This window comes from Heteronotia binoei, chromosome 5 (assembly GCF_032191835.1).
Source record: "Heteronotia binoei isolate CCM8104 ecotype False Entrance Well chromosome 5, APGP_CSIRO_Hbin_v1, whole genome shotgun sequence".
Classification (NCBI taxonomy): domain Eukaryota; kingdom Metazoa; phylum Chordata; class Lepidosauria; order Squamata; family Gekkonidae; genus Heteronotia; species Heteronotia binoei.
In genome coordinates, this window is record NC_083227.1 from 104642452 (window position 1) to 104657405 (window position 14954).

General features: G+C 45.8%; 1 protein-coding gene across 1 annotated transcript in view; it reads left to right on the forward strand.

Annotated features, from left to right (window-relative positions):
* The window catches only part of DNAH1 (dynein axonemal heavy chain 1), a 255919-nt gene that overhangs the window by 88089 nt on the left and 152876 nt on the right, over nt 1-14954 (forward strand). Inside the window, exon 29 of the mRNA XM_060240006.1 lies at nt 254-359. Within this exon, the coding sequence (XP_060095989.1) occupies nt 254-359 (106 nt within the window). The remainder of the gene's footprint in view (nt 1-253; nt 360-14954) is intronic.

Consider the following 14954-nt stretch of genomic DNA (forward strand, 5'->3'; position numbering starts at 1 on the left):
ACAACCCAAACCAACAACTGTGGGGGGGGGGGGGGAAGATGAATGAGTCATATTGTGCTTAATATGACCCAAGTGATAGAGATCCTTTTAAAATACAGCTTCTACACATTCACACATCGGAAGATAATTGTAATACTAATTTCCTCTTTTCCCTCTCTCATATCCCATAACTTTTAAGACTGATGAAATTGCTTGTAAACAGAAAATTCTACCTCTGTGGGTTCTTGACATTGCCCTTCTTTTATATGCTCAGCTCAGGAGCGTGGGCTTGCTTTGATGAGTTCAACCGCATTGACATTGAAGTGTTGTCTGTAGTAGCCCAACAGATCACAACCATTCAAAAGGCACAGCAGCAAAGGGTAAGTTTATATTATCAGGGTGTGGCAGTAGAGTGGAAGGAAGGGGCTTCTGGCTCCTTTTTATTAGCCTTTGAGTGGTTGTCTTATAGACTCAAATGGATGCTTACTGATGAGATTATAGCCTTGTTACTTTATCTTTACTTGGGATTCTGGTTGCAATGGCTAACCAAGAACAATTGTCCAAATGCCAAGAACAATGCAATGTATAAGTACCTGATTTTCCAGCTCTGTTTCCAGGGTTGCTACAAAATTCCAAATAAAACATGCTGAAGTAGTTAATTAACTAACACAGTGATCCTGCCACTGCTTAATTTTTGCCAAAATGGTTGCATTCCAATGCAAGAAATGTTTCTGTGTTGTTGGCATCAGTGGTGTAAGTGCCAAAACCCATAATATATGCAAGAAGGCCAGACTTTTTTTCTGAATCCATGTGAAGAATCCAGTAACATTTGGCAAAGATTCTTATTCATTTTTTCTCAAGAACTGATAATGACTTGATTGTTTGATTTCGTTTTATCATCAGATTTCCTCTGCATTTCTGTATACATTTCTGAAATTGGTAGCTATTTTTAAACAGGCACATTTTTTTAAATACCTGATGTATCACAATGTTTATAGGTGGAGAAATAGTCTCCATAATTATAAAATACAAGCAGGAGACCTGCAAGAGAGGTATCTCATTTCTCCTTACCCCACTATTTCCTCTTTCTCTTCCCTGAAAGCCTCAATAGCTACTCCCGCTTTTCTTGCTTCCTTCTCTCCTTCCTTCCTACCAGTCAGCATAATTTATCTACTCCTGTTGCATTCAGGGCAAAACCTGGCGCTATTGTGCTATCAGGGGTTTCTGGGCTACACTATACAATGACAACAAGTAAAGCAAGATGCAGTGTTGGGGTGTGTGTGCGTATCTCCAAATCTATAGGGAGAAATTAGCATAACTGAAGACAAAGTTTGTGAGAGGGGGTAATGAGCGAGACCTTCACCAGCATTTATGGGGATTTTTCCAGTCCAAATTAAATTAAAATGATTTTATTTAAAGAATAAAAGATCAAAACATATACAAGAGCACATGGGAAAACTCACATACAAGGTTAACAAAGATAAAAGAGAGTAGTAGGGATACAGATGAGGGATGGATTATATTGACCTATCTAGAAGTCAAAGAAGAGCAAGGATGAAATGACCTGTGTTTTGGGTGTGGTGAGGTCTGGAGTTCAGTTATAGCAAAAATGGACCCTCAGGCAATCTGACTTATGTGCCCCCTAAAACTATACCATGATTTGCTTTTTAAGGATAAAACAATGTGCTGAGGGAGGCTTGAAACACCTTTCCCATGGATGGACAAAGACTGACGGAAACTCATGATGGTTGAGTGTGGCTAACAGTGCTTGAAAAGATAGTTGGGTGTAGTCTTAAAGTGTTAATGTTTTCTGTTGAAGTTGCTGAATGTAAACTAAAGGTGATACTATTTATATTCTTCATAGTCTCTTTGCACCACACACTGGGTTTCCATGCCTGTGTGATGTCTCTATTCAGAAGTCTTCCCAAGCCTTCTTTTCACAGTGGTTCCTTTTCAGCTGCATGAGGCATGCACTATCTATACATACCTGGTGCTGCATCTCCACAGTTCCTTCCTTACCGCCTAGCTGGTCAGTTGAGTTTCTGCATCTCTCTGATGGTTGTCTCCTTTTGAAGTCTATGTGACAAATCTCAACTGTTTCTTCTTTTCTAATTTTCGGGGGGAGGGGGGAGAGACAAAGAAAAAGGGCACTCATGTTTGTTGTTTTTATCCCAGTTCCCTTTCCCTGCCCCCTTCCTTCCTTGATAGCCATTAATCCTGTGAAGAGCTTATTGAAGGAAGCCCATTCTTTAATTGTTGCATTTTGTGTAACGCCAAAATACTGCATTATGACGGCCACGATAGGTGTCTATTTTGTCTGTGTAAGAATCACAGAGTGGACTCTTGTAAGTTCTGCACTCAGTTTGGTCACCAGGAAAGGAAAAGTCGGGCAGCCGGACTCAAAGCATACCTTTTACAGTCAGTTCTAACACAGCCAATGGAGCAGTCTTTGGGCACCCAATTGATGCCCCCCAACCCCACCCCCACTGCAGAGACAGGGAGACTCAGCTTCAGCAACTCCAGTGGTTTCAGAGGTAAATCAGGCAGCTGTGGTACTGAAGACTCATAAGTCTAAGTCAAAGCATTGCTCAGACAAACCAAACAAGGACTGAGATGGGAAGAAGCAGCATTCTTCCACTAGATCCACTCCAACAAAGCCAAAATGCACTAAGAAGGTGTCGGACACTATCTCAATTATGTCTGCCCCAGCGCTTCGTAAAATTTAGCCCATAACAGTCACTGGGCTTGCTTCAGTAGCATCTATTATTAGACAGCCTGTGCACTTGGAGTCACTTGAGTTACAGAACCAGGGGCAAAACAAGGACCCTAGCGATGCATTGGTACCAGATACTACCATTATTTTGATACCTAACGAGCCACCAGTACAGATACTGCAGTCAGAGGCTCAAGTTAATGAAGGTCAGGGATCTACAGCATGTAACGTACCAGACCCAGAGGTTGACTCCCCAGTGATGTCAGAGGAATTGGATCCTGATACATCCTCTGAAGGCGATTTCCATCATGCACATAAGATGCCTATTGTTCTGCATCAGCACAATTTGGCCAACAAGCACCATCATTATAGAAGTTATTACCAAAAATATTCCCCAGAACCATATGAACAGGAATGGTGCATGAATCACTATGAGCCTTATATGTGCCACTGTTGGGATTGCCGTCCTCGTCAGATGGGACACTGTCGGTGTCACAGCATGTTGAGATATTATTCACCACCAAGATATCGTTATTCCTGTTCCACATCACCTCATCATGATTGCCCGTTAGCTCACATGAGAAGGCAAGGTGTGACTACGGCCATTCGGCAGGCACAGAGGAGCACCGATCCTCTACAGACAGCCTATGCTGTGAGATCACCTCCAAATCCCTCACAGTCACCGGATATGAGAGACGGACTTAATGACCCGGAATATTCTGACATAGAAGTCTGGGAGTCGGATGAGAAAGAGGAACATGAGGTGGAGGTACAAGAGCCACCAGATAGTGAGTTGGTGGCAGAGCGATCTGAAACTGATCTAAATGTCTCTCAGCAGGAGGGAACAAAACACTTTCTAGATCTACTTCAAAGAATGGCTGCAACACTAGGCATTCAGTTGGAAGCTGAGGCTCCACCTGTATCTGATATGGTCCATCATATACTTCACTAGGACCTTCCCAGTACTTCCTTAGTACCAATGCTGGCAGTCCCTGTGGCGACTTTGAAGGAGGCTTGGGTGAAGCCCACTACCACTCCACAAGTGCCTAAAAGATATGAAGTGATGTATAGCAGGGGTGGCCAATGGTAGCTCTCCAAATTTTTTTTTTGCTTACAACTTCCATCAGCCCCAGCCAGCATGGCCAATGGCTGGGGCTGATGGGAGTAGTAGGCAAAAAACATCTGGAGAGCTACCATTGGCCACCCCTGATGTATAGAGTTCAGTCTAAATCTGCACAGTTTCTGCATAACCAACCTGAACCAAACTCAGTCATAGTGCACTTTTCTTCCAGAACAAAACAAGTTTTCCATACCCACAGGACAGGGAGGACTGTAAGATTGATGCCATGGCTAGGAAAATCTACTCCCTGATGTGTTTGGCAGCCAGGTTGCAAATCAATTTGTCGTACTTCGTGTCATGCCTGCACCAGACCCAGCCCTTGCTAACCCAGAGCAGGAGCCACCTGAAACTGATCAGGCCACACCAGGCCCTAGCTCATCCCCTCCTGAAACTGATCAGGCCACACCGGGCCCTAGTGCATCACATCCTGAATCCCCGCCACCTGTGAGCTGGCTCCGTGAAAGGAGACGGCAGGAGTTCAAAGACAGAAGGAAAGAAGCACGCATGCATGGGAGGAGAGATCTAAGCCCGGAGTACTAACGAGTTAACAAGCCAGCACAGTATATCTGTAGTCCTGGCCTTAGGGCAAACTGTGCTGGCAACGAACGATCCTCCTCGGACGTGACCACGCCCTGCACCCTCTTGCCTGCTGAGAGAACCCGTTTTATTTATTTATTTTATTTATTTATTTGGGATTTATATCCCGCCCTTCCCACGGATGGCTCAGGGCGGCTTCCAACAATTAATCAAACTTAAAAGTAAACAATTTCAAATGTAAAACAATTAAATAATTTAAGCAGTTAAAACATTAAAACAGAGTAATTCAGTTTCCTGTGAACAGATGGCTGGCCAGTTTCCTCCGGTTGTTATCCTAGCTAAATGTAGGCTAGGTATAGGCTAGCCGGAAGAGGGTCGTCTTACAGGCCCTGCAGAACTGCGCTAAGTCCCGCAGGGCCCTCACCTCTTCCGGCAGCTGATTCCACCATACGGGGGCCATAACGGAGAAAGCCCTTTCCCTGGTGGCTTTCAGGCAGGCTTCTTTTGGCCCGGGGATAGTGAGGAGATTTTGTGTTCCTGACCTCAGTGCTCTCTGGGGAACATGTGGGGAGAGACGGTCCTTCAGGTAGGCAGGTCCCAGGCCATATAGGGCTTTAAAGGTAATAACCAGCACCTTGTACCGGACTCGGTATATCACTGGAAGCCAGTGCAGAGTCCGAAGACCCGGCTGAATGTGTTCCCACTTTGGGAGACCCAATAACAGCCGGGTTTGCTCCTGACCCGGCTGGAATCTTGGACTTGGAACTGGACTCTGCTTTTGCTCTGTGGACTGGCTTAGGTACTTTGCATATATTCGGCTTGCTTCCTCTGGCTTTTGACCCACTGCATTCCTGTGACGACGCGCCCTGCTTCTCCCTTCGGCTGGACTGATTTATGGTAGGGACTAATTAGGACTGCTAGATAACGCTTGTGCTGCTCCTTGAAAGCACCGTAGCCGGCTGCCAGCGTCCTGGCCGATTGCCAGGGCAACAGCAGCCGCCCGTCTCTACCTGCAGGTCCGGGTCGTGACACTTCACAGCAATCATAACATGCTGAGAAAGTTGGAACCTGTGCTATCCCAGTTACCTGTGGTTTCTCAGACAGAACCTTTGGGATTGGTGCAAGAACTGATGATTACATCTAAGCAACAAATCTCAACTGTGAAGCATACCATTGCATGTTTTTAGAGAATTATGGCCTCAACTATTGCTCTCTGGTGGCATGCATGGCTCAGAGCGACATCACTTCAGCCAGATGTTAAAAGCAAAATTGAAGACTTACCCTTTGATGGGGATGGTCTTTTTCATGACATGACAGATGACACCTTGAAATCAGTGGATGAAAGTTGTAAGAGAGCCACAGACCCAAAGAACTTCAAGATCGAAGCAATGGAAATACCCTTATTATAAGAGGCAAAGATCACCTTCTGGGGCAAGTCATGACACATGGAAAAGGTGCCAGGGTGCAAACAGATCTACTTACCAACAGAGAGGAAAGCCTACAAGCTCTAAGAAACCTCCTCAGCAGCCCAATACTTCCTTTTGCGGGTCAATTGAGCCACATAAAAGCCACTACAGTCTACACATCATCAGTAGAGACAAGAGTGCTTCCTTTTGCCACAAATTGGGAGAGGATCACCACCAATGCCTGGGTTCTGACCATAGTCTAAATGGGCTATTCAACAGAGTCAAAACCTACACAACAGGTGTTTGTCATCACACTTCTTTCAGACATCCTCTATGGGGAGGTTCATGAACTGTTATTAAAAGGGGCCATAGAGCCAGTACCAGAGAAGCAGAGAGGTTATGGCTTTTATTCCGGGTATTTTGTCATCCCAAAAGCAGATGGCGATCAGAGGGCTATTCTGGACTTGCAGAACTTGAACTCATTCATAAGAACATCCAAGTTACACATGGTTACATTACAAACCATTTTGCCCCTCATACTACCAAAAGCCTGACTAGCATCGCTAGATCTGAAAGATGCCCATTTCCATGTTACAATACGCCCACAGCATTGATGTTTTCTCTGGTTTGCAGTGGTCTTCACCATTTCCAGTACAGGGTTCTCCCATTCAGTATTGCTGCAGCTCCCAGAGTATTCACAAAATGTGTGGTGGTGGTGGTGGCATATCTCTGCACAAAGGACATTACTATATTCCCATATATAGACAGCTGGCTTTTTGTGGCTCGCTCTCCAGAGAAATTAACTGTGGACATTTCAACAGCACTTCATCTACTAGCTGTGTTGGGTCTATGTGTCAACCACCAAAAGTCTCATTTGAACCCAGTGCAGTCCATACAGTTTATAGGCTCAGTACTGGACATGATTCAATGTGGAGCATTCCTTCCACGAGACAGAGGTTTGAAAATTCAACATTTGGCTCTCACCTGCATAAGAAATGCAAAACAGACCGCTTTGACAATTCAAAAGTTTCTGGGGCTGATGGCCTCAACAATTGCTGCTTTTCTGTGGGCACAACTGAAGATGAGAATCTTGCAGATGTAGTTTCTTCGCAATTTCAGTTTAGATGTAGACAGACAGAAAATGCATTTGCTCATTCCTCGGTCAGTTCATCAGTCTCTAGAGTGGTGGACAGACATGACAAACCCTCTGACAGGAGCCGCCTTTGTGGTAGAGGTACCAGACCTAGTAATCTTCACAGATGCTTGTTGGATTGGGGAGCCCATTGTGGGACTCTGTATCCTCAAGGCAAGTAGACACCATGGCAGCAGAGTCTACACTAAATTACTTGGAGTTACTGGCAGTCTACAAAGCTCTCATCTCATTTGCCCCAAATCTGGGGGGGAGGACAGTGCAAATAGCATCGGACAATATGATGTCAGTATTCTACATAAGAAAGCAGGGGGGCACTGCCTCAGTATCACTATGCATGCTACCAGTGGACATTTGGGAGTGGTACATTGCCTGCAGTATACATCTGATGGCAATTCATATCTCAGGCATAAAAAATGTACAGGCAAATTTGTTGAGCCAGAAAGGCTCCATGGATCACAAGTGGCATTTAGAACAATTTATTATAATGTAATATATTGTAATAGCATATTATCATTTGTTATTAAAAGTTAATACACGTACATGACATTTTCTCTACCCTTCCCCCTTTTGGTGACCCCCGGCAGTGCCAACCCCCTTAGCAAACCATTCCCTATTACTATTTTATTTAATTTGTTAAAAGGTAATAAACTCTATCAAAGAATCTTTCTTCATAAAAAAAAAAACAACAGAAAGAAAAAAACATAGGTTATAATTGTAGTCCATCTTCATAGTAGTCCTTTTTAGTCATTCACAAAGAAAGGAAAAAGTTATAATCCAATAATCTCATTTTTTTAACTGTAGTCCATATAGAGTTTCTTTAGAGATTAACCATTGTCAAAGATCGCCAAGTGTCCTTTAACGTTCCATTGTTTTTCAATATACTTTTGAAACTTTCCCCACCCATTTTTAAACTTCTCTAGATCTTGTTCTTTCAAGATTCTTGTAAGTTTGTCCATTTCACTCCAATGCATAACTTTCAAAGTCCACTCCCACATTTCTGGTATTTTATCTTGTTTCCACATTTGCGCATAAAATGTCCATGCAGCTGAAAGCACGTACCAAATTATCATTCTATCTTGCGTTTGAAATATTTCCATTTGTAATCCCAACAAAAAAATGTCTGGCGCCTTCTTAATATTGTATCCCAAAACTTTCGAAATCTCTTGCTGAATCATTTGCCAAAATTGTTTCGCCTTTTCACAAGTCCACCACATATGGTAGAAAGATCCTTCATGTCTTTTACATTTCCAACATCTATCCAACACCTGATTGTTCATGGGAATTCCCATCTGTATCTCATTTCTTTTTCTCTCAACTTTTCAGTCACCTTTTTGTAAAGTCTTCTGTCATTGGTGACTTTCCTTGGCAATTCTTTCATGATTCTTACTCTGCTGCCATCCACATCCTTCCCACCATATCCCTTGTCACAAATCTCACCACCATGTCTCTTGGTAGTTTATTTCTTTTGGCATACTCCAAATTTACCCTATAAATGTAGTCATAATGATGGTCAGTTTTGTCTGGGTCTTCTTCCAAAAATTCAGCAATAATTTTAATTATATATGCCCTTAAGTCAATCTCAATAGACTCAGGCACCCCTCTTAACCGTATCTGGTTCTCCATTAGTTTACAGTCCAGTAATAATGCTTTCTCCTGCATTTTTTGGATAGTGGAATCCACTTTGTCCATTCTTGTATCTTGATCTTTCACTTTTTCCTCCACACTTTGAACTTTCTGTAATGCTGCTTGGGTATCTTTTCTGAGATCTTCAATGTCTTTTTTAATTCCTTCTGTACTGGACTCGATGTTTTTTAAGTCTTTTTTTAGTTCTATTTTTGTTTCTTTCATTATCTTTGCCAATCTTGTTTCCATTGCATCCAGTGCATCTTGCCATCCTGCTTTCTCCAGTGGTCCCAGGAGTGGGCCAGTCCTCACTCTCGGGATCATAGCTCCTCCCTTTCGATTGCAGGGCTTAACAAACTTGACCCGAAGGGGAGGCGCTTGATCCTCAGAAGTCAGTTTGTTTAGCCCTGCAATCGAAGCAGGACGTGCTTTAGAGCCCTTTGAGACTCTTGACCCGAAATTTAAAAAAAAAAAAAGGAAAGTAAGTTCAATGATTAATTACCTGATCTCAGTGGCAAAGGAATCTCCTGGCAAGGGAGAAAAGTCCTGCCGCTGTTTTTCCTTCGAGGGAGCAATCCCTCCTGCACTGAAAGAGAGCGCCTGAATAGCCTCACAGCAGAGGCAAGCGTTCGCGCCCTTTCATCTTCCGGCCTCCTCCCAGCTCGGCAGGCGTGCCTGGGGCTGTAAACCGATCTTCCCCTTCAGCTCCCAGCAAAGGCACTCTGGCAACCCCGGGGGCCTGCGGAGCAGCAAATCGAAGGGAAGGCTCAGAGGGGAGCCGGACGAAGGGAGAGGACTCGTGAGTTTCACGCTGCCCTCCCAAAGCACCGCAGACAGCGCGATCGGTGCGATAGTTCCTGGAAGGGAACTCAAAGCTGCGGTAAGCTTGGAAAAAGGGGGGGAACCCTCTGGAGGGTCCCTGGGGGAGAGGAGGTCTTTAGACCTGACCCAAGCCCCTTTCCCGTGGCTCAAGCTGATGGGGGTTGAAGGTCTCTGGGTTTCAGACGCCTTTTTCTCAGCCTCCCCCCCCCACTCCACCCCTCACTCCCTTCTTTCCTGCTGTCTTTCCTGTTTACTCCTGCATTCAGGAAGGGTGGCCCTATCTGATATGGCCCCTGGGAAAGGGAAAGGGAGTTAAAACCAGGTTAATGCTGGGGGGGGGAAGGTTTTTTGGCGGGAATGGAAGCCATTTTGCATATGCTTCTTGTGTTCTATAGGGCCACTCATTCTAAGATGGCCGCCTCCACTAGATTTCCCATGGGAGCAATGTTGGAGGAGGGAACAGGTGAGTTGGAGTTGGCTGATTCCCCAGCACAGGAAGAGGGGACAGAAGATCATCAGACTGATATCTCAGCAGATGAAGCTAAGTCTAATCTTCTTGCTTGGACTCAAGAGCTGGTAAAAAAAAAAAAAGAGGTTCAGGCAGCCTCTGCAGCCACCCCAACTCTTTCACTTAAGAGGGCAGCCAAACAAAAACACAGGGAGGTAGATAAGGAAAAGGAAAGTTTTTCCCATAAGGCCTCCCAAGCGCAGTAGGTTTGAGTTGCATCCCGTGTCCTCTGATCAAGAAGAAGAGGACTCTGACTTGTCTGATGGCTCTTCGTCACCAGATACTGGGGAACTCTCTGAGGAAGAGGAGGGGGCAGCCTCTGCTCACTCCAAACTGTTTCCTGCGCTTACTCCCAAAAGTTATTAGAACTTTACAGATACAGTATACTCCAAAATCTAAGGATGAGGAGCATGCTGAGTTCCCTGCAGCAATAGAGGATATCATTCCCAAGTCAGGTTCAAAACCTCTACAGGTTCCTTTGCCCTCTGGGTTCTTCTCTATAATCAGATCTGAGTGGGAACATCCAGCCAAGCCTAAGACGGTTTCATCAAATTTTTCTAAGTTCTTCTCCTTCATCCCAGAGGCGACCAGGAGGCTGAAGCTACCAGTGGTAGATGACCCTGTCAACAGTTTGGCCTCTAACTCCATACTGCCTATGGATGAAGATGGGATGCCAAGGGATCCGACAGACAAGCGTATAGAGCAGGCTTTACGTCGTGATTTTGAAGCTTCTGCTAGTTCCTTAAAAGTGTCAGCTACCACGTCTCTCTTCTGTAGGGCTTCATACATGTGGCTCTCTGATCTAGCTAAGAGGGAGGATCTGCCTAAGGATGTTAAGGACTCACTTAAGAAAATTACGCTAGCTACTGCCTTTGCATCAGACTCTACCCTTGAAGCAGTTCAACTAACTGCTAGGGCCATGGCCTCCAGTGTGACGGCTAGAAGGAATACCTGGCTACGTAATTAGGATGCGGACCCCTCAGCTAGAGCTAAAGTGGCTGCGGTTCCCTTTAAAGGGGCCTCACTCTTTGGGGAGGGCCTAGATAGATACCTCATAGAGGATAGGAATAAGAAAAAAGTACTGCCCTCCAAGAGACGTGATAACAGAACAAGACAACAATTTCAGTCCTTTCGTGGAAATCGGAGAGACTCAAGACAAACCCCCTTCAAGCAATATGGAACAAAGTGGCAACCAAAGACCAGAGATGGCAGAGCTTCCTTCGGTGGAAAACAAAGTCAACCCATTAAAGGACAGAAGAAGCCTACATCAGCATGACAGGGCGGGTCCATTGGACCTAAGTCGGATAGGGGGACGGCTTCAAAGATTCTCCCACGTGTGGCATCAAACAATCTCAGACAGATGGGTGTTGGACACAGTTATCAACGGTTACTCCCTGGAATTTTATTCGCCTCCATGACGCCATTTCCTGGAAGTACAGAGAGCTCAGTCTCTAGAGAAACATCATACCTTGCTGATGGCCATCGACCATCTGATTCAGATAGGAGCCATAGAACCGGTCCCGGAGTTGGAAAAATTTCAAGGCACATATTCAGTCTTCTTTGTAGTTCCCAAAAAGAACGGAGACGTTCGGGCAATATTGGATTTGAAGTGGGTGAACAAGTCGGTAGTTACAAAGAAGTTTCGGATGGAGACTCTGAGGTCCATACTACTGGCTGTCCAACGGGGAGACTTCATGGCCTCCATAGATCTGTCAGAAGCCTACCTTCATATCCCTATCGCCAAGGGACATCGCAGGTTTCTTCGTTTCTCCTACGACGGGTGTCATTACCAGTACAGAGCCCTGCCCTTTGACTTAAAGTCTTCGCCAAGAGTGTTCACAAAATTCTTAGTCACCCTTGTGGCGCTCCTCTGGTTACAAGGGGTTTCTCTGTTTCCGTTTCTGGATGACATTCTGGTCAAGGCCCCGTCAGCGGAGCAAACGAAACGAGACCTGGATCTGACCATAAAGACCCTCAGATCCCATGGGTTCGTGATAAACATTCAGAAGAGCTGGCTTTAACCTTCCCAGTCTCTGACACATCTAGGGGTTCAGATCAACTCCAGCTTGGACAGGGTTTTTCTGACCCCAGAAAGGCAGTCAAAGATCTTGCAGCTGATGTTAGAAGTCCAGCAACGGAAGCGAGTCAAGTTGATGCTGCTGGCAAAGTTGCTGGGAATGATGGTTTCGTGCCAGGATGTAGTTCAGTGGGCACGGTTCCACATGAGACCTCTCCAGAAGTTCCTTTTACCCTTCCAGAAGCAGATAAGTACCAAAAGCCCTATTTCACTGACATTACCAGCCAATCTGTTAAAAGATCTCGAATGGTGGCAAACTACCGATCGCTTTTCCTTGGGAGAGGAATTGCGGGAGCCCAAAAGGGTGGTAGTAACCACGGATGCCAGCCTTTTTGGCTGGGGAGCTCACATGGCCAGAGCCGTAGTGCAGGGTCAGTGGAATGTCCGAGAGGCCAAAGAAAGTATACATCTTTTGGAATTGAGAGCCATACAACTGGCCATGCTTCAGATGGAAAAAAGAGTGATGGGGACTCATGTACTGATTCAGACAGACAATATGACGGCAGAGGCCTATGTGAATCGTCAAGGAGGCACCAGGTACCAGAAGCTTCAAGTCGAAGCACAGGTCATGTTCACATGGGCGGAAGTTCATCTTCAGTCCATCAAGGCCGTCCATGTGGCAGGAAAGGACAATGTGGTAGCGGACTGGCTGAGTCGGCAATCACTGGACCAGTCGGAATGGGCTGTTCATCGTGAGACGTTTCGAGACATTTGTCAAAGATTTCGGGATGCCGGAAGTGGATCTTTTTGCCTCGGACGACAATCACCAAGTGGCTCAGTATTTGTCAAGGACAAGAAGCAGAGGAGTGGCAGCGGTCGACGCTCTGAACTCAGACTGGCCAAGGACTCTATTGTACGCCTTTCCTCCGATCCAGATCATCCAGAGATTTCTGCAGAGGGTCCGGGAACAGAAAGCGAAAGTGATTGTGGTGGCCCCCTTTTGGCCCAGGAGAGCCTGGTTCCAGGAACTTCAAAGCCTGTCGATAGGGGAGCCATGGCGAATTCCATTGAGAGAGAATCTTCTGTCCCAAGGCGAACTGCATCATCCACGACCAGAGATGCTGCAGCTCACTGTTTGGAGATTGAGTGGCAGCAGTTGATTAGTCTAGGTTATTCTTCTAAGGTAGTAGACACCATGTTGTCTTCAAGGAAGAGCTCCACTAACAGGAGCTATAATGTTACCTGGCAGGTTTTTCATACCTGGTGTGCAAGTAAGGGGGAAGATCCTTTACAGGCCTCAGTTTCTGTTATCCTTTCTTTTCTACAGGAGGGGCTAGAAAAAGGCCTTAGCACTAGTACGCTGCGTAGACAAGTGGCAGCCATAGCAGCGGTTAGAGGGTCCAGAAAGGGCAAGCCTATTTCTGCACACCCGCATATCAGGAGGTTTCTAAAGGGGGGTGGCTTTGGTTAATCCACTGCAGGTGCATAGGTTCCCCTCTTGGGATCTAAACACGGTGCTGAAGGCGCTGTGCGGCAAGCCTTTTGAGCCTAAGTTGCTGACCTTTAAGGTGGCGTTCTTAGTGGGCGTCACATCGGCGCGCAGAGTGTCGGAGCTTCAGGCTCTGTCGATACATAAGGATCTCTGTGTTTTCCATCAGGACAAAGTAGTGCTTCGCACTGATCCAGCATTCATTCCGAAGGTGAGCTCACGGTTTCATAGGGCGGAAGACATTGTGCTTCCTTCTTTCTGCCCTAATCCAGTTCACGAGACAGAGAAGTTGTGGCACTGTTTGGATGTCCGTAGAGCCCTTAGTTTCTATCTGGACAGGACCAAAGGGTTTCGTCAATCTGACTCTTTTTTTGTTTCCTTTAGGGTTCCAAACAATGGTTGCAAGGTATCAGCCTCCACCATTAGTAGGTGGATTAGAGGGTGCATTTGGGAAGCTTACAAGATAAAAGGCCTGGAGCCACCGGTCGGGGTGACAGCTCACTCCCTCAGGGGAACAGCCACTTCAGCAGCCTTTAGGGCTTTTCCTTCCCTGGAGGTAGTGTGTAAAGCGGCAACTTGGAAGTCGGTTCACTCCTTCACTAAGCACTACAGGATTGATAAGGTGGCCTTGGCTGAGGCTGCATTTGGTAGGAAGGTACTCCAACACGTGGTCTCGGGACAAAGCTGAAGTGCCCACCCAGGGACTCAGCTTTTTTATGTCCCAAGAGTGAGGACTGGCCCACTCCTGGGACCACTGGAGAACGGAAGATTCTATTCACTTACCGTGAAGTCTTCCTTCTCTGTGGTCCCGAAGTGGTCCAGTCCTACCCACCCAGTTGTATCGGGGGGAGTATCAGCTTTGTCCTGGGACTTCGGAGTTGGAGGTGGACACTGTGTTTTGGGTTCCTAGGTCCCTTGCTAGAGCCCCTTGAGTAAGGGTTCAGGATAAGCTCTGGAGGGAGGGTACTGTTATGTTTTCCCCAGAGAAGTTTTCTCCTGTTGTTCTTGGAGTTATTACTTGGGAGGTAGGATAGCTGGCAGAAGAACTGACTTCTGAGGATCAAGCGCCTCCCCTTCGGGTCAAGTTTGTTAAGCCCTGCAATCGAAAGGGAGGAGCTATGATCCTGAGAGTGAGGACTGGACCACTCCGGGACCACAGAGAAGGAAGACTTCACGGTAAGTGAATAGAATCTTCCGTTCTCAGCCCTGTCAGCTTTAGCTTTAGCGATTTTTTCTTCTTCAAGTGACCCAGCCCTCGTTCGGATCTGCTTTGCTGTTGGTCGTTGCTCTGACATCACTGTTTACCTATTGCTTAAAATAGGTTCGAAAGTTGACCTCTCAGATTCAGATTTCAAGTACACAGTCCTATAGATTAGACCATGCCCTTTTATATAAGCCCAAAATTGCCGTTCTCTGATGCTCCTAGGTCAAGATATTAATTTTTTAAAAAGTTTTTTAATCAAAATGACTACCGGCTTTTCTGTCCTTTTAAAAAGTTTTTTCCTTTTTTCTCCAAAACAGTACCAAAGTTGATTCTGAGCATATAATCCAATAAAATTTACCTTTTAATAACAATATCTGCCAGCT